Below are 14,622 nucleotides of genomic sequence, written 5' to 3' on the forward strand. Positions count from 1 at the left end.
TAAAGGAAACACATAACAGTATTTTAAACTAAACTTTACATTGACTAAAATAAAAAGTTTACCAAAATATTTTAAAATCATAACATTTAATCTTCTTGATCATATGGTAGGTAAGTTAAGCCCTTGTAACACTTTATGGAGGACACATTCTATACAACCAATCCAGACCACACAATAATCTCTCTTAAAAGCCACTAATGGATCCTCAAAACCTGTAGTTAGCATATAACAAAATACCGTAGAAGGCTATGATGTGTTTCTAACTGCGACTAATTTAGCTGTTAAGAGCACATAACACTTACAAAATGAAAACTAAGAGTAAAAACCCTTCCTTACCTTATTCTGTACAGTATGACACCGAGAACTACACACCCGTTAGGTTTTGAGCTTCTTTAAAACTGAAAAGCAGGTATTGCTCTGGTTGAGGATGAGGTTGGAGTGACAGTTGGTGCTGCCAGCCCATCTGAGACATGTCAAAATTCATTTTAGCTTCATAACTGGTTAGCTTCAAAGACTAGTATGCTTCTTAGACCCTCTCCTCAGTGCTCAGGAGTACAGTTGCTACAGAGGGAGTTGGTTAATCTTCTATTTATCCCCATCCACCAAAGGTTCAAATCCATATCCTTTGACAAGCTTTTTACAGTTCATTTTAAACTCTTCACAAATCACTGTATATGACCTTGTTTTGGAATGTAACTCGCATACTAAGTGAGGGAGGGGGATATTTCCTCTCATACAAACCACCTTGCATTTAAGAATAAATAAGTTAAAAAAAATTGGGGTAAAACTGCACAAGTTTTTCATAATCAATTACATACAGTACTACAATTAAAATAATTGATTTTTTATTTTACTAAACTTCAGATTACATACATTCAACAAAACATAATTGTCAAGTGGACAAAAGCCGAAGGTTTCTGATAAAAATTTTCTAAGAACAGGCAGAGTAAACCAAGAAATTGACCCACGATTAAATTCATATTTACATAGGGATGATTCGGTGGGGGTAATATTTTTGTCACGACAAAAATAGGCTGGCACAGAGACAGTATTTTCTGCATACTGTACTAATATATTTTGATGGCCTAGATAGTTGTTGTTGGGGGGAGGGGGGTGTGTAGCAGCTAAGTTGATACAGCTCTCCCCTTTTGTCACTCGGGTCACTGGTTCCTGCCCAAGGCAACCCCAGGCCACCCAGATGTTTTTAGTGGGATATTATAATGTGTACATGATCCCACTTCCATACCAGTACATGTACTGTACTTACATTAATAATAGGAAAGAGAAGCACAATTGTTGAAAAGTGTAAAAAAAAATCTTATCGCATCAAAACCTTTTTTAAGACAGGATTCTTGTACTTGATTATCAACTTTTTATTATTTTTATATGCCTGTATGATGGTACTGTATTAATTCATCAAAGAATATCATTATTCAACAAATACAGTACCTTTATAAGTGAAAAATGATAAAAAAAAAATCTACTTTAGGAAAAAACTTGACTGTTACACACAAGATTAGCAGATAAGCAATTATTGAAGTGTTTGTAAATTCCTGCTCCAATTTATTTTTGTAATCGAAATATTGAAGAAATTCTTATTTGAATGGTACAGTATACTGCTTAATGAGCATTATAAGCATGCATACTGTATATACAGTGTGGCAACAGTGATACAGTATAGCCACTGTTGCCTAAGAATACTTCTCGACGGACAATTCCTCATTCCCCAGCAAAATTTCGCACCCTTGGAGAGATCTGTTTCATACTGCAGTAATATTCAATGACAAACAAGGATTGTTTGACGAATTATAACACTACAGAATTAATTTAACTCGGGTTCTGGGCAGTGTAGGGTAAGTTACATGGGCCACAGTACCTTTATCGGTGGTGTTTTATGCCTCTCAAAATTACCTCTACTTTTACTTTAAAAATATTTACTATTGCATTGTTATTTCATATAATACTGATACCTGTATTAAACTTTATTGCTTGATAAGCATAGAGTGAAGGATTCACAAGTTATATATTTGTAATAGAAATGACAGCCAAGACAATAAGGGTTAATAAAAATCAAATTTACATACTGTATTGTGTTTCTACCAACATAAGTTCTTATGGTAAAACTGATTCATATTATATCTAAACTTACCATACAGTGATGGTGTAACGAGACTTAATAAATTTCATATGTACTCTACAGTATTGTATTGCAAATCACCGTGGAAAGGTTCAAATCATCTCTTCAATTCATCATAATGCTTTTCTCAACAGTTTAAAATAACGCTTGAATGAAAAAAGATAAAAAAAAATTTGCTTATACAGCCACTGCTGCTTCCTTCTTCTTTTTCTTCTTCTTCTTTTTCTTTTCAACTGATTCTACTTCCATAGCCTCTTCTTGTACTTCTGGTTCCTCTTTGACCTCCTCTTTTACCTCGTCTTTTACTTCCACCTGTTGCTTCTTTTTCTTCTTTTTCTTTTCACCACTAACTTGTGGGGTAGCTTCTGTAGTAAAATAAATGAGATATTACACCACATGCCCTCATCAGTATAAAATATTGATTAAGTTGGAGTTAAAAAGATTCTGAATCAATCAAATGTCTTGAAAAACAGTACATCACTATGTAATAAAATTGTAAATATGAATATACTGATATCATGTCTGAAAGATTCAACAAAATACTGTACTCTTTGTTGCCTTTTTAGAATATTGCACAAACAAAAAACCTTGGTTGGGTTTTTTACTATATTGTAGTGAGAAATAAAGGTGTTCCCCAATTCACAATGATTTCACTTCTGGAAAGCTGTTTTTAGGTAATTTTTCATAAATTGAAGCACATTCACTCTGGGAATTGTTGCATACTGATGACTTTGTGCAAATCGCAGAGGGTACCGAAGAGGCAGTGGAGAAAAATAAGACATTGAAAGAGGGAATAGTAAAAGGGCCTGATGACATGGTTAAAAGACCTACGTTGGAAAATGGTCATGTGTTATCTGTAAGAAAAGTATTGACAGCAACTCAATACAGTTATGTGCAGTGAGTGTGGAATGTAGGTGCAGTGCAGTAGATAAAGAGCAGTCTGCAGGATGTTGCTAACACTCAAAAGCCTGTATGTGCAGGTAACCATGTGGCTTTAGAGCAAGGCTGAAGAAATGCAATGTTTGGTATACAGTATATCCCTGGACTGATCAATGAGTTCTGTTTCCTGGATGACATGATCAGTAATAGAGGGAGTGCTGAAGTTAACCCAGTTGCAAGTGTCAGAAGTGACTGGAGGAAGTTTAGGAAATTGTTGCCTTTACTGATAGGAAGTGGACCTTCCCTCCACATGAAAGGAAAGATGTACACTATCCAACTGGCATGAGAAGTATGATGTTGTATGACAGTGAAACATTGGAAGATAAAGAGGATGGCTTTCACAGGCTTGTGTGAGCTGAAATGAGAATGGTGAGGTAGATAAGCAATGTGACACTGAAAGACAGAAACCCAGTTCAGAGCTATGAGGGCAGCTGGAGAGCATTGTGTAGAGGTAGGTTTAGATGGTTTGGGCATGTGCAGCAAATGGATGAAACCGATTGAGTTAAAATATGTTGGAGTCTAAATGGGGTGAGGAGCCAGGGGCTGAAAAGACCACACCACACAGCATGGAATGCTGCCATCAATTAATCGTGGCAAACACAAGCAAAATGGAAAATGGCTGTAAATTATGAAAAAATTATATTTTAAGTACAATCCCTCATTTATAACTAACACAGTGGACCAAGTACGTTCAAACTACTTAGTACAGAAGGTAGAACGGAGGCATGAAACCCAAGAACCCTTTATTAGGGTACAGAGTAACACCAGCTCCCGAGTGACACACAGTCTGAGTGTGCAATAGAACTGTTCAGATATACTGTACTGTACAAATATGTACAGCCTCTTAAAATCTTGGATCTGAAGGATGCAACCAAGCTTACTTTAGTGACTTTCATCATATCACTAGCAATAAGCCCTATTGACTCCACAATAAGACTGTCAATTAAACCAGTCAGCCAACTGAATGTATCTATGATAGCTATACTGGGTAAATGAATGCAAGATCCTTAATTAGAATCCAAGCCTGTAAAGAACCTTATCCGGCCTAAAACCATGAAACTAAATTATTAGTGAAACATAAGGCATGATTAGAGATTGACCAAGCTCTAACATTCAACCAAAGATCAATGAAACATTGCTCCTAGCAAGCATGCACTAAAACTTCCTAAGCAAAGGTTCCTATTTAGTCTATGAAAGAGAACCAATTCAAGGGAACAACATACCACCACCGAACATAAATGAAATTAAGGAAAGAGGACTGAAATAGAGTAACTACCACCTTCCTTCTATAACAGGCCCCTCAAAAATGCTTTCCTAAAACATAATTACCAAAGGATTTTTACTCAAATGGTAAAGCAGTAAACAGAGTTGGTATCGGAAATATTGCAAATAAAAATTTTCTTGAATTTAAAGGTGAAACCAAAATTGGATTCATCATTTTAACAGTGGCATATACCTAATGATGGCTCCTTAACATGAAGAACTGGTATCATACTTGCCCAGAGTATATATTTATAATTAATTTCACGTATGCTGATACATCACCCTGTGCTGGTTAAATCTGATATTAATTAAAATTTCTGGCAAAAAATATACTGTACAGTATATGTATTTTAAGTTTTATGTTCAGTACAGCTTCTGATTTGTACCTCTTTGGCAATAATTTATCCTAAGCAATTTACTCTGGAAATAAAGCACAAAATAAACATGTTCAGTACAAGCACAGCATAAAGGTGTACAGTACAGAATTAAGTAACCCTCTTTGGCAAGCATTGGCAATTTATATTAACACGGTCTCCCACTAAATTATTAAACCTAATTATGCAAATAAGCCTATTTACTTAAATATCAAAACTAGCAAATACACTCACCTGGCTCTGATTCCATTTCTACTTTCAATTTCTTTGGCGTCTGTTCTTCGGATGATTCTCCAAATTTGCGCTTACTTGAGCTCTCTAATGTTGAATCAGCAGCAGCATGATACTGATTCACCTCACTAGTAAAAGGAAAGATGTTGATATTAACTTCACAAAAACAGAAGTAACGAATATGAAAACATAGCTAAATACACATAACAGAAATCTCACTATTCATATACAGTACATGTAATGTACTGTACAGTAATCTGTTACTACTTCACAGTACATGTATATAGTTAATGTATGCATGTATACATGCTCCTAATTTTTCCTGCTCCCTTTTTACCCCAGTGACTTTCATAATTTTTTGTCTTTAGAGTCATTGTTACTAAAAATTCTGTTTTGTTAATGACTCTCTCCATTTATGTATCGTGCATATTACTTGTATTTCCAATAAAAGACCACTATTATTCACATCATATTGTTATTAAATTGCTATTAGAATAGGCAACGAAACTTAATACAACACAGAATCATTGCCAATAGGGGGAATTTGGCTGTTGCTGAAATCCCCTTTCCTATGGACACCAGTCTTTGTTTAAACTGTACCCGTCTTTTCCAGGAACATAACTTTTGACGTGGACGTGTGTAACCTATATTTAGTCTACCAACCATGAATTTTTTAAATAATTAATACTATTTATTACGTCCTTTGTTCTATTTGCATTAAAGGTGCTAATTCAACTGTGATCATTGCTAAAACCCTGTAAACTGAGAGGTTGTACAGTACCGGGTTGCCAACCAACACTGCATTAGGATACACATTCACGTAGCCTATTCACTACTTTATGTTAAACTTACAATATAAAGAGAAACTCTACCTAAATACATACCAGTACTAAGAATAAATCTAAAAAGTAAAAAAGTACAGTACAGGATATTCCAAAACTGTATGAAATTTTTAAGATCAGTAGAACAAAAATTGACACTTTTTACATTCAAAGATCAAATAAAGTGTCCAGGAATAAATCATAAGACTTGATCAAAAACTGAACTTCTCAAGCTTCTTTAGCCACGACTTTCCTTAGGACCCATTTTATTATACACAAGTACCCGTAAATCAAAATTAATATGGTTTACTTAAAAAACAAATACAATACAGGACTGTACACTGTTCTCATAATTCAGTATTATACCTCATTATGAAGTCAATGAATGAAAATTGATATTAAACTCATTTTTACTGTATTCCTACATGTATACAGTATACAGTATTATTAAATACAACATCTATCATTAAAGATATATATATACATTAAACAAAGTTTATTCCTTATTGCATAATGTAACATACAATAAAATGTGTGTGGGGGGGGGGGATATTAATTCATACAGTATAACATGCAATAAAATAGTTTCAACTGACCTTTCTCCTTCGTACTTGGCATGTCTTGCTTGAGTCTTTCCAGTTCCTGAAATTCTGTGAGTGCCCCCTCTCTCAGCATTGGCAAGTTTTAATGCAAGTTTTGCTCTATTCTCAATACCCATGTCTGTTGTAGTTTCTTCTCCAAGAGCATCATAACGACATGCAAGTGCAGCCTTGGCTGCCAACATACGAGACATCTTACCCTATTGGAGAAAATAAAAACATTAAATTACAGTACCAAAATAAGGTTATTTATGACCCTCAAATAAAACAGGAATACTCTAAACAGCAGAAATAACAGTAGACAAATTTTCTCATGATGTCTTCTTGTGATGGTCGAGAAATTTTTTGTGCAAAGTTTCTCACTCAAGGTTAAGTTAGGTTTCTCATGAATCATTAAATTCTCGGCCATCACAAGAGACAACGGGATGGGACTCGTCGTTACGATTAATCTCAGCCATATTTTTAATCATCTTATACTCTAAAAATATGAAAAATTCTTACATCTACCATCAACATGGAGAGAATTATAAATGTAAAACTTGTAACTTAACATAATCAGCTACATCACCAATCTTGCAATGTTTTGAAACCAGCAAATTTCAGTCCAAACACCTTAAGTTGGTTATCTTACCCCAAAAAAGATTCTTATTTCCTTTTGAAAACACTTGCTTACTACTCAGATGCTCACACCTCACTTAGCCATACATGTATTTGTTATGTGTTATTATTTGCATCACTTACATCAGAAGTCATATGCCTTTTAGGATGGAGAGACTTACATAATTATTATGGTCCATATCTTAATCCCACTTTTCTAAACCATGAAATAAATGGATAATATTAAACAATAGAATCATAAACCTACTAACACTAAATGATATTTACTGAGAACTATTTCTACACATAAATACGTAAGTACAATTATCAAATTTTCTCATTTCAAGGTGAGTAACCCATAACAAGGTGTAAACTTGAAGATGATAACTACTACAGTATGTCTAAAAATAGTGATGATGATAAAGGCCACCTAAGCAAATATTCGGTATTGTATAAACTTACTTTATGTTTGGTACTACTTTGTGTAACCAGTTGTGCATGGTACAGGAGACCATATTTTGGAGTGGCATGTTTAGTCTTGAGGGCCCTGAAGAGAGCTTTCTCTGCACCAAGAATCTGGATGGTGGAGGCTGGGTGCTTGGCCAAATTGATGAGAGAACCAGCATGAGAAATCAGACGAGCACCCACCAACTCACCCACCAAGATGGTCAAATTAGGTGCAATGGCCACCATTCTGTTTTTAAGGTACTCAAACAGCTGGGAACGGTACTCTGTCAGCTCCAGCACCTGTGCAAGACAATTTAACAATTAATACCACACACACATATACATACAAAAGTAAATCAATGCAATTAAAGTAGTACTGTACAAGTAAATAAAATTGGAGAGCAGTAGTCAGTCATATTTTTCAAACACATTAGGCACCCTACCTGTTCACATAGGCTGTGGATATTTATGATATCATCTTCAGTAACTTCAGTCCCCATGGAGACTTCTGCTGCTTCTTTCACTTTTTCCTCAATTTCTTCGGGCAAGATTTCAGAAAAGTCTGTGTTTACAGCTTTGTCTCTAGTACCTGCAATGACAAAAATTGATATAGAAATGCAATCAAACAAAATTCATACACAACATTAATAATTTTGTTTAAACAAATGTGCTGCAAAAGATACTAGTAACCGAATTTAAAAGGTTACAGTACTGTATTTACATACTGTACTTGCATGAAACTTACCATATATCTGGCAACCCTTGTGAGGGTCTATCTTACATGTCCATGTGAAAGTCAATTTGCAACCCACAGCATAAACCAGTAAGGCAGGTGCCAGACTGTGGGTGAAGTGTAGCATAACTTAATCTACAGTCTTTATACAAACCAGCAAACTACAGGTATAACAAAGATGCAATACCTGCAAGCAAACTAGTCACATTTTCCTACACTACTTATACTTGAAGCTTGTGTTTGAAATCCAGGAAAGTGAAGGCCCTAACAGATGCAAGGTGGCCTGAATGTCACAACTGGTCACCTTAGTAATCTTCCTATTAAGGGTAATGGCAACAGGTGTGACAAGAAGGAAGGAAGGAAGTAATTACTGAACAAAGGGTTTACTGTAATATATTTCTTATTTTTCCTTTATTTTAAGTTTCCCTTATTTTGGATTTATATTTTCACAAGAAAATGCACAAGTAACCAGAAAATAAATGGTTTAGGTAAGGAATTCCTGATTACAGGGAACATATTCAAGTACAGTATAAAGTATAATTGGAATTTCCTTTAATCAGACTGCCACTTATAAATTACTCTGCTGGTTAAAAATACATTTACTTTACCACATCTTTTTTTTTTTTTGCTAATTAACTCCATACTTCTTCCTATCACAGCACAATATGAAAAAACATGAACTCTTACCCATGGCCATGACAGTGCGGATATAGGCTTGATGGTCACTTATAATCTTGCTTAGCTCTGGGAAATGCCAGCCATACCATTCCCTTGTTCTCATGATGTAATTGTTCAACTCTTTATCGATGTCATCTAGCAGAGAGATGGCTTGCACAATCATGGTATCAACTTTATCCGGAGAAAATTTCAGCTTGTACCGAGCCAGACTGCAGGAGACAAAATTATACATTACCTCCAAAAAGAAACCTAGAAGACTGTTAACTTCAGATAACCATAAATCAACTTAAGTATACACATAATACACTATTTGTTAGTACAATTATATAAGATTTACAAGGTTGCAGAATATGATCAAGGGATTATTACAAGCCTGAGAGAAAAAATAAATAAATACATAAGCAATAAAATTTTATACAGTTTGTTGTCAATTTTGTGATTTACATTATCTAATTACAGTAATTAAATAACATTTTGAATGTGTAAATCAATTCTCAACTTGAAGAACAATTTGAATGAAATAAAATAAATTAAAATTATGATGAAGAATATGACACTCCAGGTAATAAACTGCAAATATGTGCTATCATACTTGTGTCCAAGGCCAAGTGACATGGCAGCCAGCTCCTTCTCTTGTAAACCAGGGATGAGACCTTCAACTTGGGACTTGATACATCTCATCAACTCATTCACACTGGCGTTGCTCACACATTGGATACCAATTTTTTCCTGCAAAATAATAAAGAACATTATTACTTCTGATACTAAACACAGGGTACTGCAGTAGTTTTAAACGGCATTATGAACTAACATCCACCTCCAAGAGATTCATTTGCCTCCAAGCATAATTATTGGTTGTTGCATCTCATAACCCCTTTTAAAGCCTTAGGTTGCAGCAATTAATTAGTCTTAGCTGATAATGTAGAGGGTATAATTGGTGGGGTAATATGTATGTCAAATAGTTATGGGCTCAGTCTTGATCTGAGATTTTGGGTTTAATCCTTTTACTTCTTGATTCTGTTTTAAAAGAATTTCATGATACCTTCGTAAAGGAAGATCAACAGCAGGAAATACTGTACCTTTATTGAATTTCCAAGTTTTGCATCCCATACCATCAGCTGTTCATGCGCCTCCTCTGCAAATACCTTCTTCAAGAGTTTCTTCAATGGTTTACATAGTTTACCTTCATTCAGTGCTACTCCTGCTTGTAAAGCGTCGGTATAATCAGCAAACTTTTTGAAATTATGAAGCTGCACACTGTAAAAATACAATCATTAGATAAAAAATATAAAACTATAAATTTGACATACTGCCATCGCTTACAATAAAATTAAAAACTATAGGACAATATCACAAGATAACACCGCTCTCCTTCAGGCAGTCCCTTGTACTTGTTGTCATATTGGGTCCTTAGGTAGCTACCTGACCTGTTAGTTCAAAGCCCACGGGAAAAGTACTTCACAGACAAACAACGGTCTATTGCCAAGATTTTAGTCCAAGCAGAGTAGGACAAATTTTAAAAATGAAAGGTTTTACAGTCTTGTAATGTTTGAGATGATAATGTTATATTTTAAATTACATTAATACTAAAGAAAGCAGGTATGAAATAACTTGGGCCAAATAACAGTACAGTATTTACTTTTTGTTTATCATAATTTGTTTGTATATTTTTAGCGGGCATTTATGGCCATTAACACTTTTTTCCTTTATACAGTACAAGTACTGTAATACCATAATCTACGATGAATTAGTAACCTTTAAAACACCAAAATTAATGAATATTTGATTACTGTATGAGGGTTTGAAGGTTCAAAAACTTGAACCTTATTTTATCAAAACTTGATTTTGGTGAGTTTGGCTTTTTCGTTCTAAATGATTTATATGCAGTACATGTACAGTATAAAGGAGGGAGATAGCTGGACTAATTGAATAAATGGAAATTGGACAACATGAATTATATTGAACATAAATGTCATAATCTTCAATGGAGTAGTAAATTAAAATACTCACACTTTATTGGCCTTTTCTGTGGTCTCAAAGTCTTCAAAAAGATTTTCTACCTTCTGCAATTTCTTTTCATCCAGCAACTGCAATAAGAAAAAATATATCGGTCATTTGCACTGTTTTATGAACACACTTTTTTCGAAGATACAGCATACTGTAGATTAGCCTAATAAATTTTTCAGAAAAATAATGGATTCTAGCCTCGTAAAAATAAACCAAATTTTATTACAAATTTAAAAACTTCGATAACACAATACTTTGTTACCCTGAACCCAAAAAATTAACAACTGCATTTTTCACAAATAAGATGTAACTTCTCTAATAAGCTAGTGGGGCCTCTATACTGCACACTTTAATTTTAACAAAGTAGCAAAATCAGGTCCTCTCCTTAAATCGACCTGTTGGAGTTAAGAAGATGGCCACTGCAATCCCTATTTCTATACAACATACCTCTTGGGATTCCATTTCAGTATTTTAGCTACCATAATCATCCAAGAAAATTGTTGTCCTCCTCGCTGCTTAATTCCCTCATATGATTAAGCTCACAGGATATGGCTTATTACTCCAGACTGTACTGTACAGTAATTACATTTATAAATAAACTGTTACAATTATTTATAAAATCAACCCATATTAAGATTCAGTATAGAAACCAACCACAGAACTCTTATGTTGCTGTATATATACTAGGGAGATAGAGAATATATAACAACTTAACAGCGTTTCTGATGCAAATTTATATTTTTCGGATTACTGTACAGTACTTTTACGTTTCTACTTCACTTTAGAAAGCTCGTTGGATAGTTAAATTGGTAAATTTGGACAACACACCTGGCACAGATTTTTATTTCGGCAATGTGTTTTTTCAGTTATTTTTTTACTTAGGAATCGATTTCGTCAATGGAATTTACAGAGCAAATTTATATTTTTTTGAGTACCGGTAGTACTACTGTATTTTAAATGATAAGACCTCCCGAATTACCTACAATATTGGTTGTTTAAAGTGGGCAGGGCTTTGAAGTTTTTATGGTGAGGTAGGGTTTTCGGTATTACATTAACTTAGTTTCGGTCATCTGGGGAATCTTAGGAATTTAACTATTGGAATCAGTAGTTTAGACAATTCTAAGACACTTTTCTTCTATGAAGTTTCCCTCGCAAACGACTTCCATATGCCAGGAGGGTACCTCCCAGTTAAGAGGTTAAGTCAGGTCATTTGCGAGGGAAACCTCAAAGAAAAGTGTCTTAGAATTGTCTAAACTACTGTTTGCAATAGTTAAATTCCTAAGATTCCCCAGATGACCGAAACTAGAACTTAACTGGGTTTTCAAAGGTTTGTTTGTTATTTTTTGCATTTTAAGCCTTCATTTTCCCTCATCTTAAAAGCCCTGCAAGTTTGCGGATGACACCAAAATAGGGCGGCAGATTAATTCAGGGCAGGATGCAAATGCATTACAGGAGGATCTAAATGAACTGCAGGGGTGGTCTGAAAAATGGCAAATGAAATTCAACACCAGCAAGTGCAGCATACTTAATATTGGAAGAACAAATACTGACATGGTCTGAAAAATGGCAAATGAAATTCAACACCAGCAAGTGCAGCATACTTAATATTGGAAGAACAAATACTGACAATGTATACAGCCTTAACAACATCAACCTAGAGAAGTCGACTTGTGAAAGAGACCTAGGGGTACTTGTAAGCCCGGACCTACGGCCTAGAAAACAGTGCGTTAATGTTCGAAATAGGGCAAACAGAGTATTGGGTTTTATATCTAGAAGTGAAAGTAATAAGAGTGCAGAGGTCTTATTGCAACTATATCTTGCGCTAGTCAGGCCGCACCTCGATTATGCGGTTCAGTTCTGGTGCCCTTATTATAGAATGGATATCAATTCACTAGAGTCGGTGCAGCGAAGAATGACGAAAATGATTCCGGGACTTAGAAACCTTCCATATCAGGATAAGTTAAAGAAACTTAACTTGCATTCCCTAGAAAGACGAAGAGTGCGGGGAGATATGATAGAAGTATTTAAGTGGGTGAAAGGAATAAATAAAGGGGATATAGATAAAGTTCTTATAATATCCGAGCAGGATAGGTCTCGGAGCAACGGATTCAAGTTGGATAAGTTTAGGTTTAGGAGGGAGATAGGAAGAAACTGGTTCACAAATAGGGTGGTGGACGAGTGGAACAAGCTTAGCAACTTTGTAGTAAGTGCGGGAACTCTGGAAAGTTTCAAAAGGAGGCTAGATACATTCATGGATGATAGAGAGTGGTGGTAACTCTCGACAGGAGCTGCCATGCACAGGCCACCCGGCCAATTGCAGACTCCTTATTTTCTTATGTTCTTATTGTCATTGCTAGTATTAAAGTAGTTTCACTATTTCAATAAATATACATTTTCCACAGATATAAAGGTAATTTTCATTAAAAAAAAATACGTAAGAAAAACTTACTTAGGTAATAAATTTCTTGTTATGGCATAACCAAAGCTATTCTAGCCTGAAAATTTAAAATTATTATTAAGTTTGGACCAACCTACTGTACGCCGAGCTTACTGGTCTGAAATTGCCAAGGGCTGAAACTACCAGATACTACAATATGCATCAATCTAACTATATCTCATCAACAAAAACAAACGAGCTAAAAGTACAAATCAAAACTCCAATAAAGTCACCGTTTATTAGTCCAAATCATTCTTACACGCCAACGTTTCATTCACAACAGATATTACCACCCATGTTAATGTTATACAAATTACCTTATATGCGGCAAAACCAGCAGCCGTCTCCAATAACACCAACAAATATCAGCCACTTGGGAATATTAACCAAAATTCCAAACAGCCAGCCATCACTTGTTAAAGGTTCACATCTTTCTTATACACAAAGTTTGGCCCACAACACAGATATTAACTTCCACCTCAACTAAATACTAATTACCTTAAATATGGCGAAACCCGCAGCTGTCTCAAATAACACCAACATTTTGGCTAGTAGCTACAGCCATCAACACATACAGAGACGCGGGGAAGACAGACACACAGACCATGTGCTGCCACGCGGTAAGTAGTCGATGTAAAATATGAAGATTTTCTTTTTCATTGATGTTTAAAATGAAAATACTCTTGATTTCATACTATATTAATTATATCTTAATCATAAATAGAAAACATGAAGCTATGTTGGTTAAAAAAGGTCATATTCATATGTAAGTATTAATTTACCGCGATTTGCTCAAAAAAATGTAAATAAGGGTAATAAACTGTTTTATCCCGTTCTTATTTATCTCACACCCGTTGTTATAAAAAAAAAAACGGGTACCTACAGTGACAAATAACATTTTAGTCGGTGATTCGCTTTTAACTTGTTTATTATTCAGAGACAGAAATGATGAATTAAAATTCATTAAATTAATAAGGCATGTGATTGTAAGCACATACATATTATACACTTTATGGAAAGGTATCTGTAATCCGCTTAAACTACATTTACAAGAGCTGACATACAATGCAAATGAACTTGTATTTAAAAAATTATATGCACTCAATATATGTAACTTTATAATAGTCATCCTCAGAGTTCAACAAATTTTATATATATATAAGAAAACGGATAAATTACAAATTAAAGAAAACTACAAAACTTTTAGGGGTAACATGTAAAATTTCTTCATCTTAGTGTTTTCATCATAAAGTAGACTTATTGCTCCTCTATTCAACATTTATAATCAATTGTTATTTATCTTAATTTATTACACAAACTACTCGTCTTAAGTTTGCCTATTTGAAGAAGATTGGGAGC

General features: G+C 34.6%; 1 protein-coding gene across 1 annotated transcript; it reads right to left on the reverse strand.

Annotated features, from left to right (window-relative positions):
• Positions 1 to 823: 823 nt before the first annotated feature.
• On the reverse strand, positions 824 to 13,886 carry LOC121876590 (nucleolar protein 58-like). Its single transcript, XM_042381795.1, has 10 exons — positions 13,762 to 13,886; positions 10,830 to 10,906; positions 9,899 to 10,076; positions 9,412 to 9,548; positions 8,829 to 9,028; positions 7,852 to 7,997; positions 7,424 to 7,708; positions 6,362 to 6,564; positions 4,948 to 5,072; positions 824 to 2,502 (listed from the first exon to the last, which is right to left on the reverse strand). The coding sequence occupies exons 1-10, from the start codon at positions 13,804 to 13,806 to the stop codon at positions 2,315 to 2,317; spliced, it is 1,584 nt and encodes a 527-aa protein (XP_042237729.1). The 5' UTR covers positions 13,807 to 13,886; the 3' UTR covers positions 824 to 2,314.
• Between the last annotated feature and the right edge of the window lie 736 nt (positions 13,887 to 14,622).

This window comes from Homarus americanus, unplaced genomic scaffold (assembly GCF_018991925.1).
Source record: "Homarus americanus isolate GMGI-L3 unplaced genomic scaffold, GMGI_Hamer_2.0 scaffold28, whole genome shotgun sequence".
Taxonomy (NCBI): Eukaryota; Metazoa; Arthropoda; class Malacostraca; order Decapoda; family Nephropidae; genus Homarus; species Homarus americanus.

Bases quoted from the DNA above. Each gene is read 5' to 3' on its own strand.
- LOC121876590 (XM_042381795.1), bottom strand. From the start codon at position 13,806: ATGTTGGTGTTATTTGAGACAGCTGCGGGTTTCGCCATATTTAAG. The intron at 9,549-9,898 runs GTACAGTATTTC...ATTATTTTGCAG, and splicing joins AACTTGGAAATTCAATAAAG to GAAAAAATTGGTATCCAATG. The intron at 5,073-6,361 runs GTCAGTTGAAAC...TCCTTTTACTAG, and splicing joins GCCAAGTACGAAGGAGAAAG to TGAGGTGAATCAGTATCATG.